Raw genomic sequence first — 17,277 nt, 5'->3', positions numbered from 1 at the left:
GATTTCATTAAGGATCTGTATCCTTTGCTTCCTAAATATCTACCTACATATCTGCTAAGATAGTTTTAACAGAAATGAGACAGATACATGTTCTGATTAGGCTGGATGTATTTTTATGCTGACAGCCAGACAGCGCAACTATTCTGCCAGGATTCCAACAACTTCAAAACAAATGCCCTGAAGGCAGAGTTCTGACAGTCTTTGGTCTTTCTCATGCTGGGTACATTAAATTGCACTTCCATAAACATTTCTAAAAGCTTGTAGTAATGTAGTTACTTCTTGCAAAGTAAATTTTCAGATATTCTTCCCTAATATAACTTTTGAATTTAGTGGAAGATATCTAAGTTATTGGATGAAAAGGTGAGACTGGCAGGCAGAGCACACACCACATCTGTTCTTCAGAAATAAGGTTAAAATACAGAAGGGCTAAAGTAGCCACCTTACTAGCATAAAGGTGGGAGGCTAAATAGTGCCATTTATTTTTAACAACTTTCCTAACAGTTGTTTATTTTGCATATACATAATTATAATGATTTGAAGTTTAAAAGAAAAAGAATAAAATGATAAATTATCCTTTCTAATATTCTTCACCTAAAACTAGCTTTGTAATGGTGCCAAATCAAAGCAGTCGTTAACTATGACAATTTTGGAAATAGCTCTTATTTGACCAAGACTCAGAGTCTAACCTGGCGGCTTAACAGAAAACATTTCAAAATGAGACATTTGGAAAAAAATTAAAATTCCTGGATTGTTCAGTTAGATTTTAGTAGTAATATTCATGTACAGTTCTTGAATGAATAGGATCTCTGCCTAAATTCTATTTGGCTATATAAAAAGGGCTAGAGGCCTAAAAAGGGGGGAAATTATAAAACTAGTCATTCACTTATTTGCCTGAAACTAATATATTACCAGTTTGGAAGTTAGGTCAGAGTAAGGAAGATTAAAAGCTGCTCTTTCTGATAACCACGTTGTCACTCCTCCCCTAACAATTTCATTTGTCTCCTGTAACTTTCCTAATTAGTAATTTTTATGGAAATAGTTCACACCCAAGGTAAAGGTGAGGTATCATCATCCTTAGTCATAACTATGCTTCCCTAAGCCTACTGTAGTTACTGTAAAAATCACCAACAGGAAGAAGGTACTTATACTCTCAGCATTTAGCTATCTTGGACTGAGATTCTGTAACCCAGGTACCAAAAGTACTTGAGAAATCGAAGCACATTTATTTAGGGTAATAAAATCCCCCCAAAGAAAAGAACCTAGTGAACATGGCTACATCAGTGTATTTGTATTAAAATTAATAAAATTCCTCTAATTTTTAATGGCTACTACCCATAGAACCATAGAATCATAGAATTGGCTGGGTTGGAAGGGACTTCAGAGATCATCAAGTCCAACCCTTGATCAGTTCAACAAACAAATGTTAAAAAACCCCAGCCATCCTAACTTCTCTCCACAGAAACTGATACAATTCTTAGGCATTCTCTTTGGTAAAATGTATTTACATATTCTAAGCTGAACAATGGTACTAATTCCTGCTATGTGTCACACAAGTCACATGGCTGCAGTATTGAATGACAGCAGAGAGTGTAACTAAGACAGTACCACAATAAGACTTTTAAAGTTACAAACTTTGAATTACCAGGCTTAGTTTGTGGTACTTCTGGCCCGACAGATATTTTGGGTTTGGAAGGAATGAGTGGTGTTTCTTTTGGAGCTGAAAGAAGAGGAAAAATTTTGTTATTGTATTCTTCAGGAGTAACGATCCAATGCCATATTTAGCCCACAGAAAATGCATGCCTCAAATGCCTGAAAAAAAGACAATAACAATTCCATGGCTTTCTGGAACCTGAAACAAAACTACTATCCAAAACTCAGAAAAGTCCTAGTATCGTGCTGTCGGATAAGATGAATTAGTGACTAAAGTTCTTGCTCTAAAAGAAAAATTAGACTATTGAATTTTGTTTGAGAGCTGACAAATACAGGCTTCTGACCAGATATGAGCTGTAGACTATTTCTGTCTTCCTTCTAGGACAGAACTGAGACTCAGCTGTATTAAGAAATATGCACATGTGTAAGCAGAATGAAGGATAGTGGGATGATGATACACAAAATGCCACACCAGAGTGTGTTCTCTAGATTTTTATCTGTTGAAAAAAATGAAAAAACACTTGCATCTTAGCTTGAAGGAAACTTATTTACCCATTGTTGCCTTTGAATACTCAGTGGTAGTAGAAGATTTTGTAAAAAATGGTTGTGGAGTTGTCTGATGGATTGCTGTTAAGGAGAAAATATGAAGAATCTTAGAATATTGAACTGTAATAGAAACAAACTTCACACTTCTGAAACTTTCAAAATGCCCCAAACTAAAGAGTAACAGAATATCATAAAAACCAACTGCTGATAGATGTTATCTTTCTATTAATTTAGGCTATAAATTCCTTCTATCACAAAAAGTGGGAAGAGGGACAGCACCTCATAAAATTTTTTAAGACTACTGTTATTTTATATTTATGTTTTTATATTTATAGCACACAATGTCAGTTTCCAATGGGACAAGCAGATTGCAAAGTAGTTCTGTTACATTTTATGGATTTTAAAAAAAGAAAAAAAAGTGCTCACAAAGAGCACCTCTGATTACCAGGAAGTAATCAGAAAGAGCTCGGTCCATCTAGCCCCTGAAATTTGTCAACACACACATTACTTTATTTTAGTTATCATGTGCTGTATGTAATGGAAAGAAGAAAAATTTTTTATACTATACTACTAATCCTACCATTATTTTCAGGGAAGTTTTGGCATATTTGGGCTTGACTGACTTAAGTGTAATGTGTTTCAGCAGAAAACCAGCTATGAATAATTCCATTTAAAAGCACAGACTCCGAGGCTAAGGGAAAAAGTGATTATACAAAGACACAAAATTAAAATAATGACTCCTTTACCGGGTTTGGTGTGTGGCACTCTCTGTTTGTCAGATGGTTTTGGTTTTCTATGAGTGATCTGTTTTTCAGTTGGAGCTGAAATAAAAACAAACAGCACCCAGAATGGTAACTGAAAAACACATTGCTTTCAAGGCATACAAGGAACGTAAGTATGATCTGATTTTTAATAAAGCAAATTCTGTAAGAGTAAAGGTGAAAATCAATCAGTTGGAATTCCTGAACAGAAAGGAAAACAAATTAAATGGCCACTGACATAAACACACTTCCCCAGATATATACAGATTTGTAGCCTTGGATGATGCAATGAAGAATACCATCATAATAATGGGATAAAAATGTCAGGTGTGGATTAAATGTAGGTCAAAGAATCCAAGCAGTTTTGGGGAGCAGGAATATTGCTTGAGCAATTGTTGTTAATGCTCAGTTGTCTGTCTCCAGTTTCAGAGACAGACATTGACTGTGATTTTCTGATAATGAAGCTTTATCATAAATCAAGAATAAATAGCCATTTAATATTCTTCAAATTATGTTGGGGCTTTTTGTTTGGTTTTGTTTGTCTGTTTTTCTTTTTGAGGAACAGGGAATTAAAAATGTTTTTCAACAAGTTTCTGTTTTAAAATATATTCCCTCTATGCATTGATACTTAGGTTAGTATGAATTTTGTATCTCTTTACACAGCTTTATGAAGTTTGTGTGCCATATCATACACAGATGGGGCTACCTGGTGCAATATTCATATGTCAGAATTGGTTCTTCAGAGCTCTGTCCAACCTGACCCTGAATGCGTCCAGAGATGGGGCATCTACCACTTCTCCGGGCAATTTGCTCCAGTGTTTTGAAACCCTCATCATAAACATTTCTTCCTTATATTTAGTCTGACTCTAGATTATTGTCCTTTAAAACCAATAACCACTTTCATATCAGATGAGGCCCTGCTAAAAAGTTTTTTCTCCATCTCTCTTATAGGCCCCAGTCAGGTACTGGAAGGCTTCTCTAAGGTCTCCCCAGAGCCTTGTTCTCATCTGGCTGAGCAACCCCAACTCTCTCAGCCTTTCTTCATAGAACAAATGTTCCAGCCCTCTGATTATTTTTGTGGCACTCCTCTGGACCCACTCTAACAGGTCCCTATCTTTCTTATACTGGGCACTTCAGAACTGGACACAGTACTCCAGGTGAGGTCTCACCAGAGCAGAGTAGAAGGGAAGAATGCCCTTCATCCACCTGCTGGCCATACATATTTTGATGTATCCCGGGGTACAAATGGCTTTCTGGGCCTTGAGAGTACCTTGCCAACCCATGCCCAGCTTTTCATTCACCAAACATATAAATAAATAAAAAAATAAATAAATAAAACATCTATGTATATGCTTTTAAACCACTTTTCCCAACACAGATGACCAGAAGTTAGCAGAAAAGGTGGCTTTAATAATTAGTTGATTTGGAGGGTCACATAGCTGATGTGTTTTGATGTATGTGGTGCTCTAGTTAATACTTTAACCTTTTCTTGCAATTTTCTTCTGTAAAACTATACCATGAGGAGTGAAGCAGAAGTGTATTTTAGGATGACAGTATCCATACTTGAGATGCAGATATTACAGGATTTACTACCTGGTCTTTAGAAAGAAGTCTCCTACTGGAAAAAAATGACATCTGAGGGGAATTACATAATCCTAACAGAGAAGACCAAAATACAAGTAAAAGCACCTTCAGAAGGAAATGAGGTCATGCATCATTACCTCTAAAAAAACCAAAGGGCAATCATGTATCTACAAGCAGAGCAAAACTTCATTATTAGTTTTCAGTATCATATAATAAGCTCTATCTAAGAATATTTTCTCTAAAAAACCAGAAAATAGAGCAATTATTTAAGAAATACACTGTTACCCAATGTTGCCTTTGTTCGTTCAGGAATATGAGGAATCGCAGTAGTATGTGGTTCATGATAGGTTGGAATGATTTCTGTTGGAAAAGATTTTGATAAATACTCAGAATAATGAAGAGATTCTCCCCTTCTCTCCAGTCCCCTTAAAGAAAATCTTCAGCACCGTACTATATAAACCAGGAAAGAGATATTTTGAAACAGGAATGTGAATTTACTCTCAGGGATTTATGGTTACAAAGAATTCACTTTTTATTTTAACATCTAATACTTAAAACCAAACAGTAATAACCCTTCAGAGAAATCACTGATTATCTTATACAACTCAGCCAGATGATGATAATGAGTCTCTTAATCAAAATACAACTGAAGGGAATCTTCAGATTAATCTGAATGAATATGCATATATAAAGGAAAAGTATTGTAACAGATTTAAGAGGCGTCTCTTGTAAGAGCTTCAAAAACATAGTGGAAACAACTTAGGTGTGTCACTCAGATACAAGCTGTGAATAAAACTTTTTATCATTGTTTTGAACATACAGGTCACTACTATTTCTTCTTCTTATATTATCTACATAACACAAAAAAAGAAATTTTCAACTGTTGTTTCCATCAGTAGTATGACTTAACTGCAGCATTGCAGGGGTTTCTTAGGCTAGAATGATACCCAGGTAACAGCTAATGAACTTTTTTAAAACTCCCCCCACCTCCCCACCCTGAAAGCAGCTGCTTAATTATCAACCAGAGCTTGACAAAAGACCAGGTAATTTACCAGACTTGATGTGTGGAGCATCTGGGACAGGAGCTACTTTAGGTTTAAAGGGAGTACGTTGGGACTCTTTAGTAGCTGAAAGAGAAGGCCTGATATAAGGATTTATGATCTTCAGAAATCAGACAGGGCTACTACACAGGACCTGCATGCCTCATGCTTGCAAATAAAAACAAGATCCTTACATGAGAGACTGAAAAATTGAGTGTCAGATACATACAGGAATTCAAGGAGAAAAGAAAATCGTGAACGAAAACACAGGTGGAAAATTGATCAAGCAAGCCAAATCCAAAGTCAAGCAACAAAAAAGAAAGAACACAGAGAAGTAGAGTGGAGATTTTCCATCTGTATTTCAGAGCTCATGGATGCAATATCCGTGGCTTTCTTGTGTCCTAGAAGTGTCAAACAAATTACAGTGTATAAGACAGTGAAAGAAATTTTCTGCGAAGGCAAAAAATCAGCTAGGAATCTCTCAGTACCTAGAACAGAGTAGAATGAAGTTCAATGAGTAGAAAAAAACAAGTCAAACCCACAAACAGGTTACATGAAAAACAGACTAATGACACATAAGCTTTGGTCCAAGAATCAGCAGAGAAAAGATGATAATGACCAGCCCAAGATAACATCTTTACCTGTTGCTGTCTTTGGTTGTTCAACTGTAAATGTAGTAGGTGCCAAAACTTCACAAAAACAAGAATGTACATGTAATTAGCAATAAGTACAGGCAAAAGGGAAAAAATACTCCCTTTTACATGACTGATTTATTTTTTAATTGGAACACATCCTTAAATTTGAAAAAAAAGATAATTTTATTGCTGGGGCTAGGTAATGCACACTCAGTCAAAAGGATGGTTCAATAATGCCTTCAAAGCCATCAGAAGCTAGAGGTTTGGCAGGTCACTGGTATGTAATTCCCTATTAAGTATATTTTTAAGGGTCAAATTTCATTACCAGAGTACACAAACATGAGTGGTTTGAGTTAGATATTTTCAGAGTCATACACAAAGGCCTTCAAATGTGTTTTTCTCTAAGCATCTTTTGATGGGCACAGAAGAGATGCAATTTCTTCCAAGAACATTCTTATAATATTTGTTTGTTGTCTACCCAGCTATGTATATTACTCATCAGTGACAGCTATTATGTGGCTGAGAAGCATATAGAACTCATCAAAACTCAGCCATTAAAACTACAAATCGGCACTATCTTCCTTTTATCACGTAATGGACATTAGAAACTCTGTTTGTAATATTAAGCAGCAATGATTAAAACAGCAATGAGATATTAATCATACAATTTATAGAGGAAAGACAACCCCAGAGAACCCCTGAATATTCAAACACAGCAAAACAACAATGTATTTACCAGGTTTTGTGGGGAATACATCTGGACTTGGTGATGCTCTGGGCTTGGAAGGCACTCGCCTACTTTCTTTTGGACCTGTGAAGATGATCAAAGTTTTGAATACTTTTGGGGGGATTGATGATTCAACATAAGGATTTTGATTTTCCTGACAGGAGATTAATTTTCTGCCAAGAATTTTTTAAGGAAGTATTTCTTCCATTTGAAAATAATAACAGAGATTTCCTGTCAATGCAATTCATATTACATTACTGCAGAGACTAAAGACAAGGTGATTGCTACAGTGCAGTGATGGATTAACTCTTTTCTCTGATCTATCAAATAGAGATTTCTACAGAGTAAACTGCTGTAGTTCTAACAAGTTCCCCTAGCTGTGCTTCTTAAGTGTTTCATACTTACAAAACCTGCTGCTTAATTTAAATCAACTTTGCATTATACAAAAATAATCTGCAGTGGAGCAGCCAGACCAGAAGAAACATAGAAATCTACCACTAATTTTGAAATGGACAGAACTATTTCCGAAGTTTTTGGTACTGTAAAGTGCTTTAAACTGACAATTGTCAATGAGTAATGACAAAATACAAATATCTCTGTCTCAATCTATGAAAATTAAGGCAAAAATTTTTCCTGTGTTCAAGAGCCCAAGAGGAGTTTTAACACCCACATCCCTGCTATTACACATAATAATAATATACAATATTAGTGTTATAATATACATAATTACTTATAAGTTTCTGACATGAATAAATATCTACCTGATTATCTTATTCCATGACAGCTATTTAACAAATTTAGTTACACAACCTATACAATACATATTCATGTTCCTTCAAAAAACTCACCAGTTTTGACAGTTTTCAAACTGATAAAGTATTGATGTACTAAAGGGCAAAATACTGATAATCTTACTTGCTCTAGTTGGAGGAACACGTGGACTGGTTGATGTTTTAGGTTTGGAAGGCCCATGACGTGTTTCTTTAGGAGCTGAAAGAAAAGAACTGGGTTACACCATACCAAAACTTCCCAAGGTATCAGTGTCCACTACCAGTCATAACAGTCAACAAAACAAGAGCAATGATTTGAACAGAAAATATTTTATGGAAGTGATGAGAACAGAAAGTTTGTGGGTTTTTTGAACAAAATCAGGCTAAACTGAAAAGAAATAATCTTCTAATCACCAAGTAATTATATGAAGGAATTGCCTGTTTTATTTAAGAAGAAGACTTAAAAAAATAAAACAAGAAAGAAATAAAAAAAGTAGTTTCAAATACAAAATCACTACTGCTCTGCAATGGAGGTTGTACTGGAATGGTTTGAATTACTAGATTCAAATGATAAAAATATCTCAGTCAAATCTATCTGACCCAAGGAATCATATGACCCAAAGATCGCTGAAGTGATTCTGCTCTGACAGTGGAACTGAGGTTTGAATAAAACACATCTATCAAAACTGGAGGGGAAGCAGAGAAAGAAAACTTGCAGCATGCAGATCTGCTCACCCAAACTACATGACTAACCAGAATAGAGCCACCTCAATAATATGACTGAGAACACGTCAGGATCCCCTTTTGACCTGCCATCTTCCTCTTATCATTAAATTCTGAAGGAAATTGCACTGTGTTATATGAGTAATAACTTGAAAGGCACAAAGATCCTCCTCAACTGTTTTGTAGAAAGTAAGAAAAGAGAGAGAATCTGGACTGTTATTAAAGCACATGCAAAGAAACATGAGACATTTTTGCAGGTTTAAACTTTGATTTCTATTGAAGAAGAAAGACAACATGACTATTCAAGTAAGAAAGTATAATTACCTTCTGTTGCCTTTGGTTTCTCGGTTCTAAATGTAAATGGTTCCAGAACTGCATTAGTGTGATAAAAAAAGAAAAACATGTATTACTGAGAAGAATCAAAGTATTACAACCACCATCTCCACAGTGATCATACCACCCTCATGACAGCCAATGACATATGGTCACTTCTCCTTGAAATACATGTCCAAGTATTAAGCAGCTCAGAACTGCCTCCAGTTTAAAGCTATAGCTCTAATAAAGAAGAAAGCCCAAATATAAATCTGAAGCTTCTGTAATAAGCCAAAAAAAAGTGGTGGGTGGTTTTTCACCTTCACCTTTGTACATTTTCCTGGCTTAGTTCAAGGTTTTGCTTCAAACAATAGGTGTAGACTGATGGAAAAAGGAACTTTGTCATCTTTCTGCCCATTTCTTCTGCAGCACTATATAATTAATGCTGGATATACGTTGGATACCCATACTGGGTCTGGCTGACATGTAGTTTATTTTATTCATAGCATTCTGGTGATCAAAACAGTGTTGGTAACACACCATTGTTTTAGTTATTGCTGAGCAGTGCTTTTTACAGCATCTAGGACTTTGGTTTTCACTCTGCCCCAAGGAGGGAGGATAGAGGTGGGCAAGATGCTAGGATGGGATGCAGCTGGGACTGCTGAATCAAATAAACCTAAGAATATTCCACCTCATATAATGATGTCGTGTTTAGCAACAAAATTGGGATGTAATCTTTCCAAAGTACCTATCGCTCTTAGAGTGCCATTGGTCTGCTAGTGGGATGCAGAGACCGGTTGCTGTTTCTCCCTCTTTTTATCCCTCATTTTTCAAACTGTCTTCATCTTGAACTATGATTTTTTTCTCTCTCTTTTTTTCTCCTGATTCTCTCCCCCAACACACTGCAGAATGAAGTGATAAAGTGGGTAGTGGGTGATTAGTTGCTGGCCAAGATCAACCCACCACAGTACCTTCTGAAAATTGCTAGTGTGAGCTGTACAACCTCCTCGTTCTCCACCCTTAATTAACCCGGGGTTGTATATAGTTCTATACCAAGCTGTGTAAATAGCCTCATAGGAAGTATTATACATTGTTAAAAATCTGAACATAATCCAACATGTGCAAAAGTGAACTGAAAAGCATAAATGAAAAGCATAAAAGACCTATTTTCACTGACAACTGCAGTATTGCGGTGACTTGAAATATAAAGAAATATAAAGAAGAAATGAAGACAGAGATTTTAAACTTACAAGGTTGCTTATAAATTCCACATACCATGACGTGAGATACTGGACTTTATTCCTTCAAGGAATGCTCCAACATATACACCCAAGGGATACATAGAAATCTGAAGCTCCACTGATCACAATGAAATTTATACAATCCACATAACAGTATGATAATGAAACAATCTACTTACCAGGTTTGGTTTGTGGCACTTCTGAGCTTGGTGATGTTCTAGGCTTGGAGGGAACACGCTGTATTTCTTTTGGAACTGAAATTTAAAAAATAAAATGCAACTATGAGAATCTTTCAAAAACTGAAACTGAAGGAAGGAATAATAACAAAAAAAGAACGCATGCCTTTGGGACCCTCTGGAAACACAAAAAGCTTGTATCAGTAATTGGGAAGTATGAATGTCTGATACACGAAGAAACAGTGCTGATGGAGAACCTCTGTAAAGTGGATTAAAAAAGGAAGGCCAGTATGGATGGACTACTAGAAATGACAAACCAGCACAGGACAGAATCTGAGATAATAGACAAATGTTGTTAAAGGAAGGTAGATTGTGGTGCTTCCACCCACTTTACAGAACGCATTTGTGTGAGAAAAAACAAACAAGATTATTATGAATTGTTAGCGTAAAATCAAAAAGAAAATTCCAGAAGGACAAAATTTAATATTAAAAAATTATGATAGTGTAATACAATGAAAATGTACTTGTGATGCTGAGAAAAAAACTTAAATGGGTTGGTTCCTGTTATAAAACAGGTACTTATTGTTGTGTTTTGTTTATCAGTTATAAATGTTATAGATTCCAGAACTATGTCAGAGACAAAACATAAAAGCTAATACAAAAACTGAAGATAAGTCCACTTACAATTATTATAACTTGTCTAGTAACTGCATTTTGAATTATATGCTACATATGCTGACTCATAGAACTGTTATATTAAATGAAGTCTCTGAGAAAGCAACGCAAGCTGAAATATAATATGAGCCTAGTTTTCCCATGGGCTTCAAAGAGGTATCCAAATAGCATCACTCTCTTATTTAGAAAATGTTTTGGGTTTTTTTTAGGTACAAAACCAACTCCCCTTGGGTTGTATTTCAAGTACAGATTGCATACAAAACAGGAATCAGACACTACTTGCCTGTTTTCTGGGTACCTTATAATTAAAGAGCATTATGGTGTATTGCATTGCATGATCACATACTTCAGCATTAGACTACTATTGATCAAAAATAAAAGAGGGTGTTTAAGGGGTTTAAAGATGTGAAGTTGTTGCTATTTTCTTGCATTTTTCACATTAGAAACAGAGGCACAATATCCCTCTCTGTGTCAATTCTTCTGTATGGGTGACAAAAAAACCCTCCCTGTGGATCTTTCAAGACAATCAAAAGATAAGTGAATGATGTTGTAATAAAATTTCTATATATTGCCATATCCCTAAGTGTTATGTCTACATGACTCTCAAATAACCCCAGGGATGGTTACTCGACCACTGCCCTGGGCAGCCTGTTCCAATGCCTGGTAACTCTTTAAGTGAAGAAATTATTCCAAACATCCAATCTAAGCCTCCTCTGGTGCAACTTGAGCCCACCATCTCGTCTTACTGCTTATAACTTCACGAACAGATCTACCCCCACCTCTTTACAACCTCCTTTAAGGTGCTTGTAGAGACTGATAAGGTCTCCCATCCCTCCTCTTCTCTAGGCTAAACAACCCCAGCTTCCACAGCTGCTCCTCATAAGACATATTCTTTAAATCTTTCGTCAGCTTTGTTGCCTTTCTTTGGACACACTCGAGTAGCTCGATGTCCTTTCTGTAGTGAGGGCCCCAAAATAGCACACAATACTCAATGTGTGGCCTCTCGCTGGTCCTGTTGGCCACACTATTCCTTATACAGGCCAGAATGCCATTGGACCTCTTGGCCACCTGGGCACACTGCTGGCTCATGTTCAGCCAGATGTCAATTGAGACACTTGGTACCACTCTGCTGGGCACCTCTCCAGGCACTTCTCCCTAGGCCTGTATCACTGCTGTGGGTTGTTGTGGCCTCTGTTCCACAGAGGTAAAAGCAGAGCTTATGAGAAGTTGCATTTTGAGTTGTAGCTTGGAAAAAAATGTTTTACAGTCAGCTGCCATGGTTAAAAAATTATGAGAGAACAAGAATTTTTACTGTTTTCCACATGAGGAAATAACATTTAATAGGTAACATCTGCTTTCAAAAACATTGCTCCGTGTCTGCAGTTTAAAGATCTTCAGTAAAGTGATTATAATGAAATATTTCACATTTACCAGAAGATAGCACATGTTGATATCTGATTCCCTTGTAATTTTCTGTCGATATTATCAACAGGAGAGCAGGAAAAAGAAAATAATTTTTCTGCCTACTGCTGAATTCAACTGCACTCATGGTTAATGAAATAGTATAAAAATCCAGTATACATACAGCATAAATTATTGTTAATGGTAATAAATATTACTGTTTATATGCAAATAGTAACTACATATTGGGTAATTTACTCATTCAGGCAGAAATAATAATGTCATTAAATGAAATAATTGTGACTTAAAGGGAAACATATCCTCACAATTTAAAGCAATGTGGCAAAGTATTCAACTAAGTAGCCATAGCACATATTTTAATTGCTAGGTATCTGCTTTCTTTACCACTGTAGTCTGAGTTTAACAACAAAATTCTCATCCTATTACCATGAAGTCGCAGAAATTTATTCTTTTGCACGATGAAAAATACCTATTGAATTTTACAAGTCCTGAAAAGTGCAAAGAAATCACTGAAAACAGAGCAGAACAGAACACCTTGATGTTTTATATAGCTCAAATAACTAAACAGCTGCTCAGAAGTACATTTCAATCCCAAATAAACTGTATTATAGATAATCACACAAAGCAGTTTACCATCTTTGGCTTGGGGGACATGAGGTTTGGGTGATGTTTTAGGCTTAGAAGGAATACGTTGCGTCTCCTTGGGTGCTGGAAGAGAAAATGTGGGTACTAAGTTGGTTGAATTGCACAGCAATTAGTGTCTGATATGAAGCTGAACACACAAAGAGAGAAACCTCACACCTGCAACAGAGAAAAAAAATGTCATTATCGGAAGGAAGAAAGTCAGGTAATATTATTCTCAGTGTGTTTACAATCTAAGCATGAGAGTGGAATTTTAGTAATTTTGGAAGGTGAGGTTTTATGGTTTTTTAGGTAAAAAGCTCGGACAAGCACAGACAAGCATAATTATGAGAAAGGTGATTCAGAGTTGCCACCATAATTTTCTAAAAAAAAAAGAAGAGACATTCCAGCTGTGAAGAGAGCCATATGACCGACGATTATCATGAATGCCAAACAAGAGAACTAGCTAGAAGGAAAATGAAGTTTAATGAAACAGTCCTAAGGCATAAGGTGACTAAGTTCATTGTTGCTTTCTGTGATGAAAAAGACCAGCACATCTTGTCAAGGAAATACCATTACCTAGCGTTGACCTTGGTGGTTCAGTTCTAAGTGTAATAGGTTCCAAGACTGCAACAAAAACAGTGTCACAAGGTAAGTATGGGATGTACTTCCAAAAATTTAAAATTACTGCACTGGTAAGTATAAAAGCAGGTGCTAATACTACTCTACAGTATTTCAGATCTCCAAATTATCATTTCCTTTTTAAATCCAGGGACAATTAAACTTCCTAATAATACAGGTTCAATAAGAAAAATGTAATTGCACAAACCTGAAGGCAACAGAATAAAAAAAATATATTAAATGAAATCAGTAAATCCTGGAACAAGCAAAGGAAAAGATCACACATTTTAACCTGAGAAAGGAAGGGACTCTTGATGGACAAAAATGTCAGTTATCACCAAAGTGAAGTAAGTTTGGTACTACTTGAAAGTGGAATTCTAAGAGTTTAGCCAAAAGGTGAGGAGAGCTAAGAAATGATGCTAAGGAACCTTGTTATCTAATGTTGCCCTTGGCAAACCAAGGTCATTAGAAGAGTTTAGAGAGTTCTTTATGAAGGAGAACTTACTGCAATCAGAAGTGGTGAATCTAAGTGATTTCTGTATAATTAATCAAAATAAATTGATTCTATTTAAACAAATAATGTAAGCACAGACTTAAAGCTATCCTCATTCTGTAAAGTAGTATATATGTAGCTGACATCACCTAGGTTTTAAAAAGCAAACCTACACCTCTGAGAACATCTTAAAAGTGCTTTCCAGAATACAATCTACAGAGTAAACACAAACAGTGACTCAAACCTTCCTTTGAATTAGATACAACATTTCAAGGCTGACTGCATGGGAGATTTTTGTTCTTAGTCTATATTAAAGATATATTGATTAAACACATCATTAAATATATAGTTCCATACCAAAAAAAAAAAAAAAAAAAAAAAAAAAAAAGAAAAGAAAAAAAAGAAAAAGAAAAAAACCAAGGTAACCATTATGTATTCTTTTGCATAAACTTTCTCCACACTAAAATTGTTTTTTTCTTAAAATGTACACAAGTTTCTTTGGATAAATTGAAAAGGATGGATGCAATATTTTCCATAAATTTGAGAAATTGTCAAGGAATGCTCTGTTACGAGCAGCAAAGAAATCCTCCTGGGACAAATAGTCTTCACCAGTTTGTAGTTTTAAATCTGATTTTTAGATTAAGTATGTTATTTTTATATTCCACAAAATCATTATCACAAAAATACTTATTCTTTCTTCTGTTACTGAAGCTTCTAGTAGGTTACATTTGAAGTGATATTCTATCCTTTATAGATAATATCTCCATGCTAGAAACATGGAGAAATAATAAATCATCAAGACAGTTTTTACATGTTGGGCTTGGACTACATACGAATAAGCAAAAAGCCTAAAGGAAACAAAGGAAAGAAGAATGATCAAAGATGACCCATAATCTTTACCCTTTGTAGTCTTTGGATGTTCATACGTGTAGGGAATCCTAGTGGTGACTGACACCGGAATAGCTGCTGCTGGAATAAAAAGGATTTTCTTGAGACAAATACAGGTTCATCTCTATCTATTTATCAGCTTCTGGCATGGCTTAGCAGCTCTTGCTTCTCAATTAAAATCTGTCTCCTGCCCCAATAGTCAAGTGAAAACACTGAGTAAGTAATAAATTTACTGAATGTTGTTAAACAACAGCAACCCTGTAAGGCTCTTGCTGCTCTTTGAAAATAAAACGTGGTAGAGAACCTTTCTAAGTCTTCTTCCTGCTTTCCTTATAGGTTTGTTGGTTTCTGTTTGGTTTTGTTTGGTTGGTGTTTGTTTGTTTTTGATTGGTTGGTGTTTTTTCTTTTATGGCTGTAGGCCACTGAAAAGACAGTTTCAGAGTAAACTTGTTTCTTTGGTAAATCTATTAAAATTCCTGAGTTTCTTCCACAGTGATACAAAGGTTAGATGTGAAAGATTTTAGGTGTAAATAACTGCAGTGTCACAGAAAGTAACCCTAAAGATCCTAGTAGTTTATCTAGAGCTACAGCCCATTCAATAATCAAGAAAAAAGATTCTATATCTGTTCACAGACTCTGAAAAATATAAAGAATTTTGAAAACAAAGTTGGTAGAATCATTTAGTATTAGCATAACTTTACAACTGGAGTTCATGTTCATTTCTAAATACATTTACAATCATTAAGTAATCTATGTACTTATCCAAACTTTCAAACTTTACATTACTTACTCTGCTTAATACTCTTCTCAGCCTGTGTTTGTTACCTATACATCGTAGGGCTGTCTCTCTTTTAATAATGATAGAGATTTCAATTGAAAAAGAAAAAATTATTGACCAATATTGTAAAATGTGCCTCAAACTTTATTTTTTAGATATACTAACAAACTGTCATGTTGAAATCCACAAACATTTTAAGACTCACAAGTACATTCATTTTAAGGAAGTTACCTTAAAACCCAAGAGTTAAAACTATGAAAACTCAGTCAGCTTAGATAAAAAATTACTTACTTAATTTATAAGTCTTGATTTCCTCATGGTTTATGATGTAGGGACTGTGTTTAAGTTTAAAAAGACTGAATAGATGAGCTGCCATATTTCATTCAGAATTTTAAATCTTCCCTCATTTATTTGCTTGCATTTTTTATAGTTAATGATTGATATATTTTGTGCTAACGTTATTCTAAGAAAGCAAGTTACTCCAAAATATCTTCAGAACAAATAATGTGGGAAATTAAGTAAACTTAGTGCCCAAAGAAGTTGTTCTTACTTATTTCACAACTAGAGACTATTTTTCTACACCTGGCAGCATTGAGTATTGTGTAAGGTATCCATGCCTCAGAACCACAGAATTAACAAGAAGAATCACAGCATCACAGAATTACCTTGGTTGGAAAAGATCCTCAAGATCATCAAGTCCAACTATAACTTAACACTGACAAGACCTTAACTAAGTCTTATCCCTAAGTACTATATCGATGCAACTCTTAAATACCTCCAGGCAGCCTCTTACAATGCCCTTTAAGTGAAGAAATTCTTCTGAGCATCCAATCTAAACCTCCTCTGGTGCAACTCGAGGCCATTACTTCTTGTCCTACCACTTGTAACTTCATTAAACAGACCTATCCCCACCTCTTTAAAACCTCCTTGAAGTTAGGTACTTGGCACATTCTTCCAGAACTAATGTAGGGTTAAATATTAATCACGTGATGTTCTACTGATGAATCTTAAATCACTCAGGTCTGGGGTTTTGTTTTTAATTTCTTTGTTTTTTCCATTATAAAATTCAGCATTGCCATCCTCCTCCCAATCCTGAAGAGATTCTGGAAGTCTCTGGTAAGGGTTTCTTTTAAACAGTTCAAAAAAGTTCATTAAGAGATATACAATTAACATTTGATTTAGATTTTTCTAGATAAAAATGAAAGGTAGAACAGGGAGGTGGGTTACTCAGAATGATGATGAGAGGAAAATAAGATTGGTAGGAAATAAAATGACTTGCATTTCCTCCTCCCGTGCCAAAAGCAGAACTTCTAAATAAAACTTGCAGACAAAATAAGAGGACTTTGACACAGAAATTACTCTTGATATTACTGAACCATTTGTCAGATTATTGAGTTTTATGCATTGAGCAGCCAGTTAGCCCAAGACCCTGAAGGACAGGAAGTATTAAGACATGCACCGAGTTATCAAGCTGAATTTTCACAGGCTGAGAAGGGATGCTGCTCTGATATGACTGTACTTCATAAGATGCATGTTTAGGATGCCTTCCAGGATGCCCCCATAGTCCTGGTAACTGAGAGAAAATTGCAAAAGGACCAGCTGCAAAGATGCACC

The 17,277-nt window shown here is 35.5% G+C and overlaps 1 protein-coding gene across 1 annotated transcript in view; it reads right to left on the bottom strand.

Moving 5' to 3' along the window:
• The window catches only part of ABI3BP (ABI family member 3 binding protein), a 145,320-nt gene that overhangs the window by 42,106 nt on the left and 85,937 nt on the right, over positions 1-17,277 (bottom strand). The window contains exons 30-42 of the mRNA XM_071758351.1: positions 14,898-14,966; positions 13,463-13,510; positions 12,896-12,970; positions 10,169-10,243; positions 8,761-8,808; positions 7,859-7,933; positions 6,953-7,027; positions 6,223-6,270; positions 5,594-5,668; positions 4,827-4,901; positions 2,943-3,017; positions 2,203-2,277; positions 1,643-1,717 (exon numbers count right to left, since the gene is read on the bottom strand). Of these exons, the coding sequence (XP_071614452.1) occupies positions 1,643-1,717; positions 2,203-2,277; positions 2,943-3,017; positions 4,827-4,901; positions 5,594-5,668; positions 6,223-6,270; positions 6,953-7,027; positions 7,859-7,933; positions 8,761-8,808; positions 10,169-10,243; positions 12,896-12,970; positions 13,463-13,510; positions 14,898-14,966 (888 nt within the window). The remainder of the gene's footprint in view (positions 1-1,642; positions 1,718-2,202; positions 2,278-2,942; positions 3,018-4,826; positions 4,902-5,593; positions 5,669-6,222; positions 6,271-6,952; positions 7,028-7,858; positions 7,934-8,760; positions 8,809-10,168; positions 10,244-12,895; positions 12,971-13,462; positions 13,511-14,897; positions 14,967-17,277) is intronic.

This window comes from Heliangelus exortis, chromosome 1 (genome assembly GCF_036169615.1).
Source record: "Heliangelus exortis chromosome 1, bHelExo1.hap1, whole genome shotgun sequence".
Taxonomy (NCBI): domain Eukaryota; kingdom Metazoa; phylum Chordata; class Aves; order Apodiformes; family Trochilidae; genus Heliangelus; species Heliangelus exortis.
This window is presented reverse-complemented; position numbering and strand designations above follow the sequence as displayed.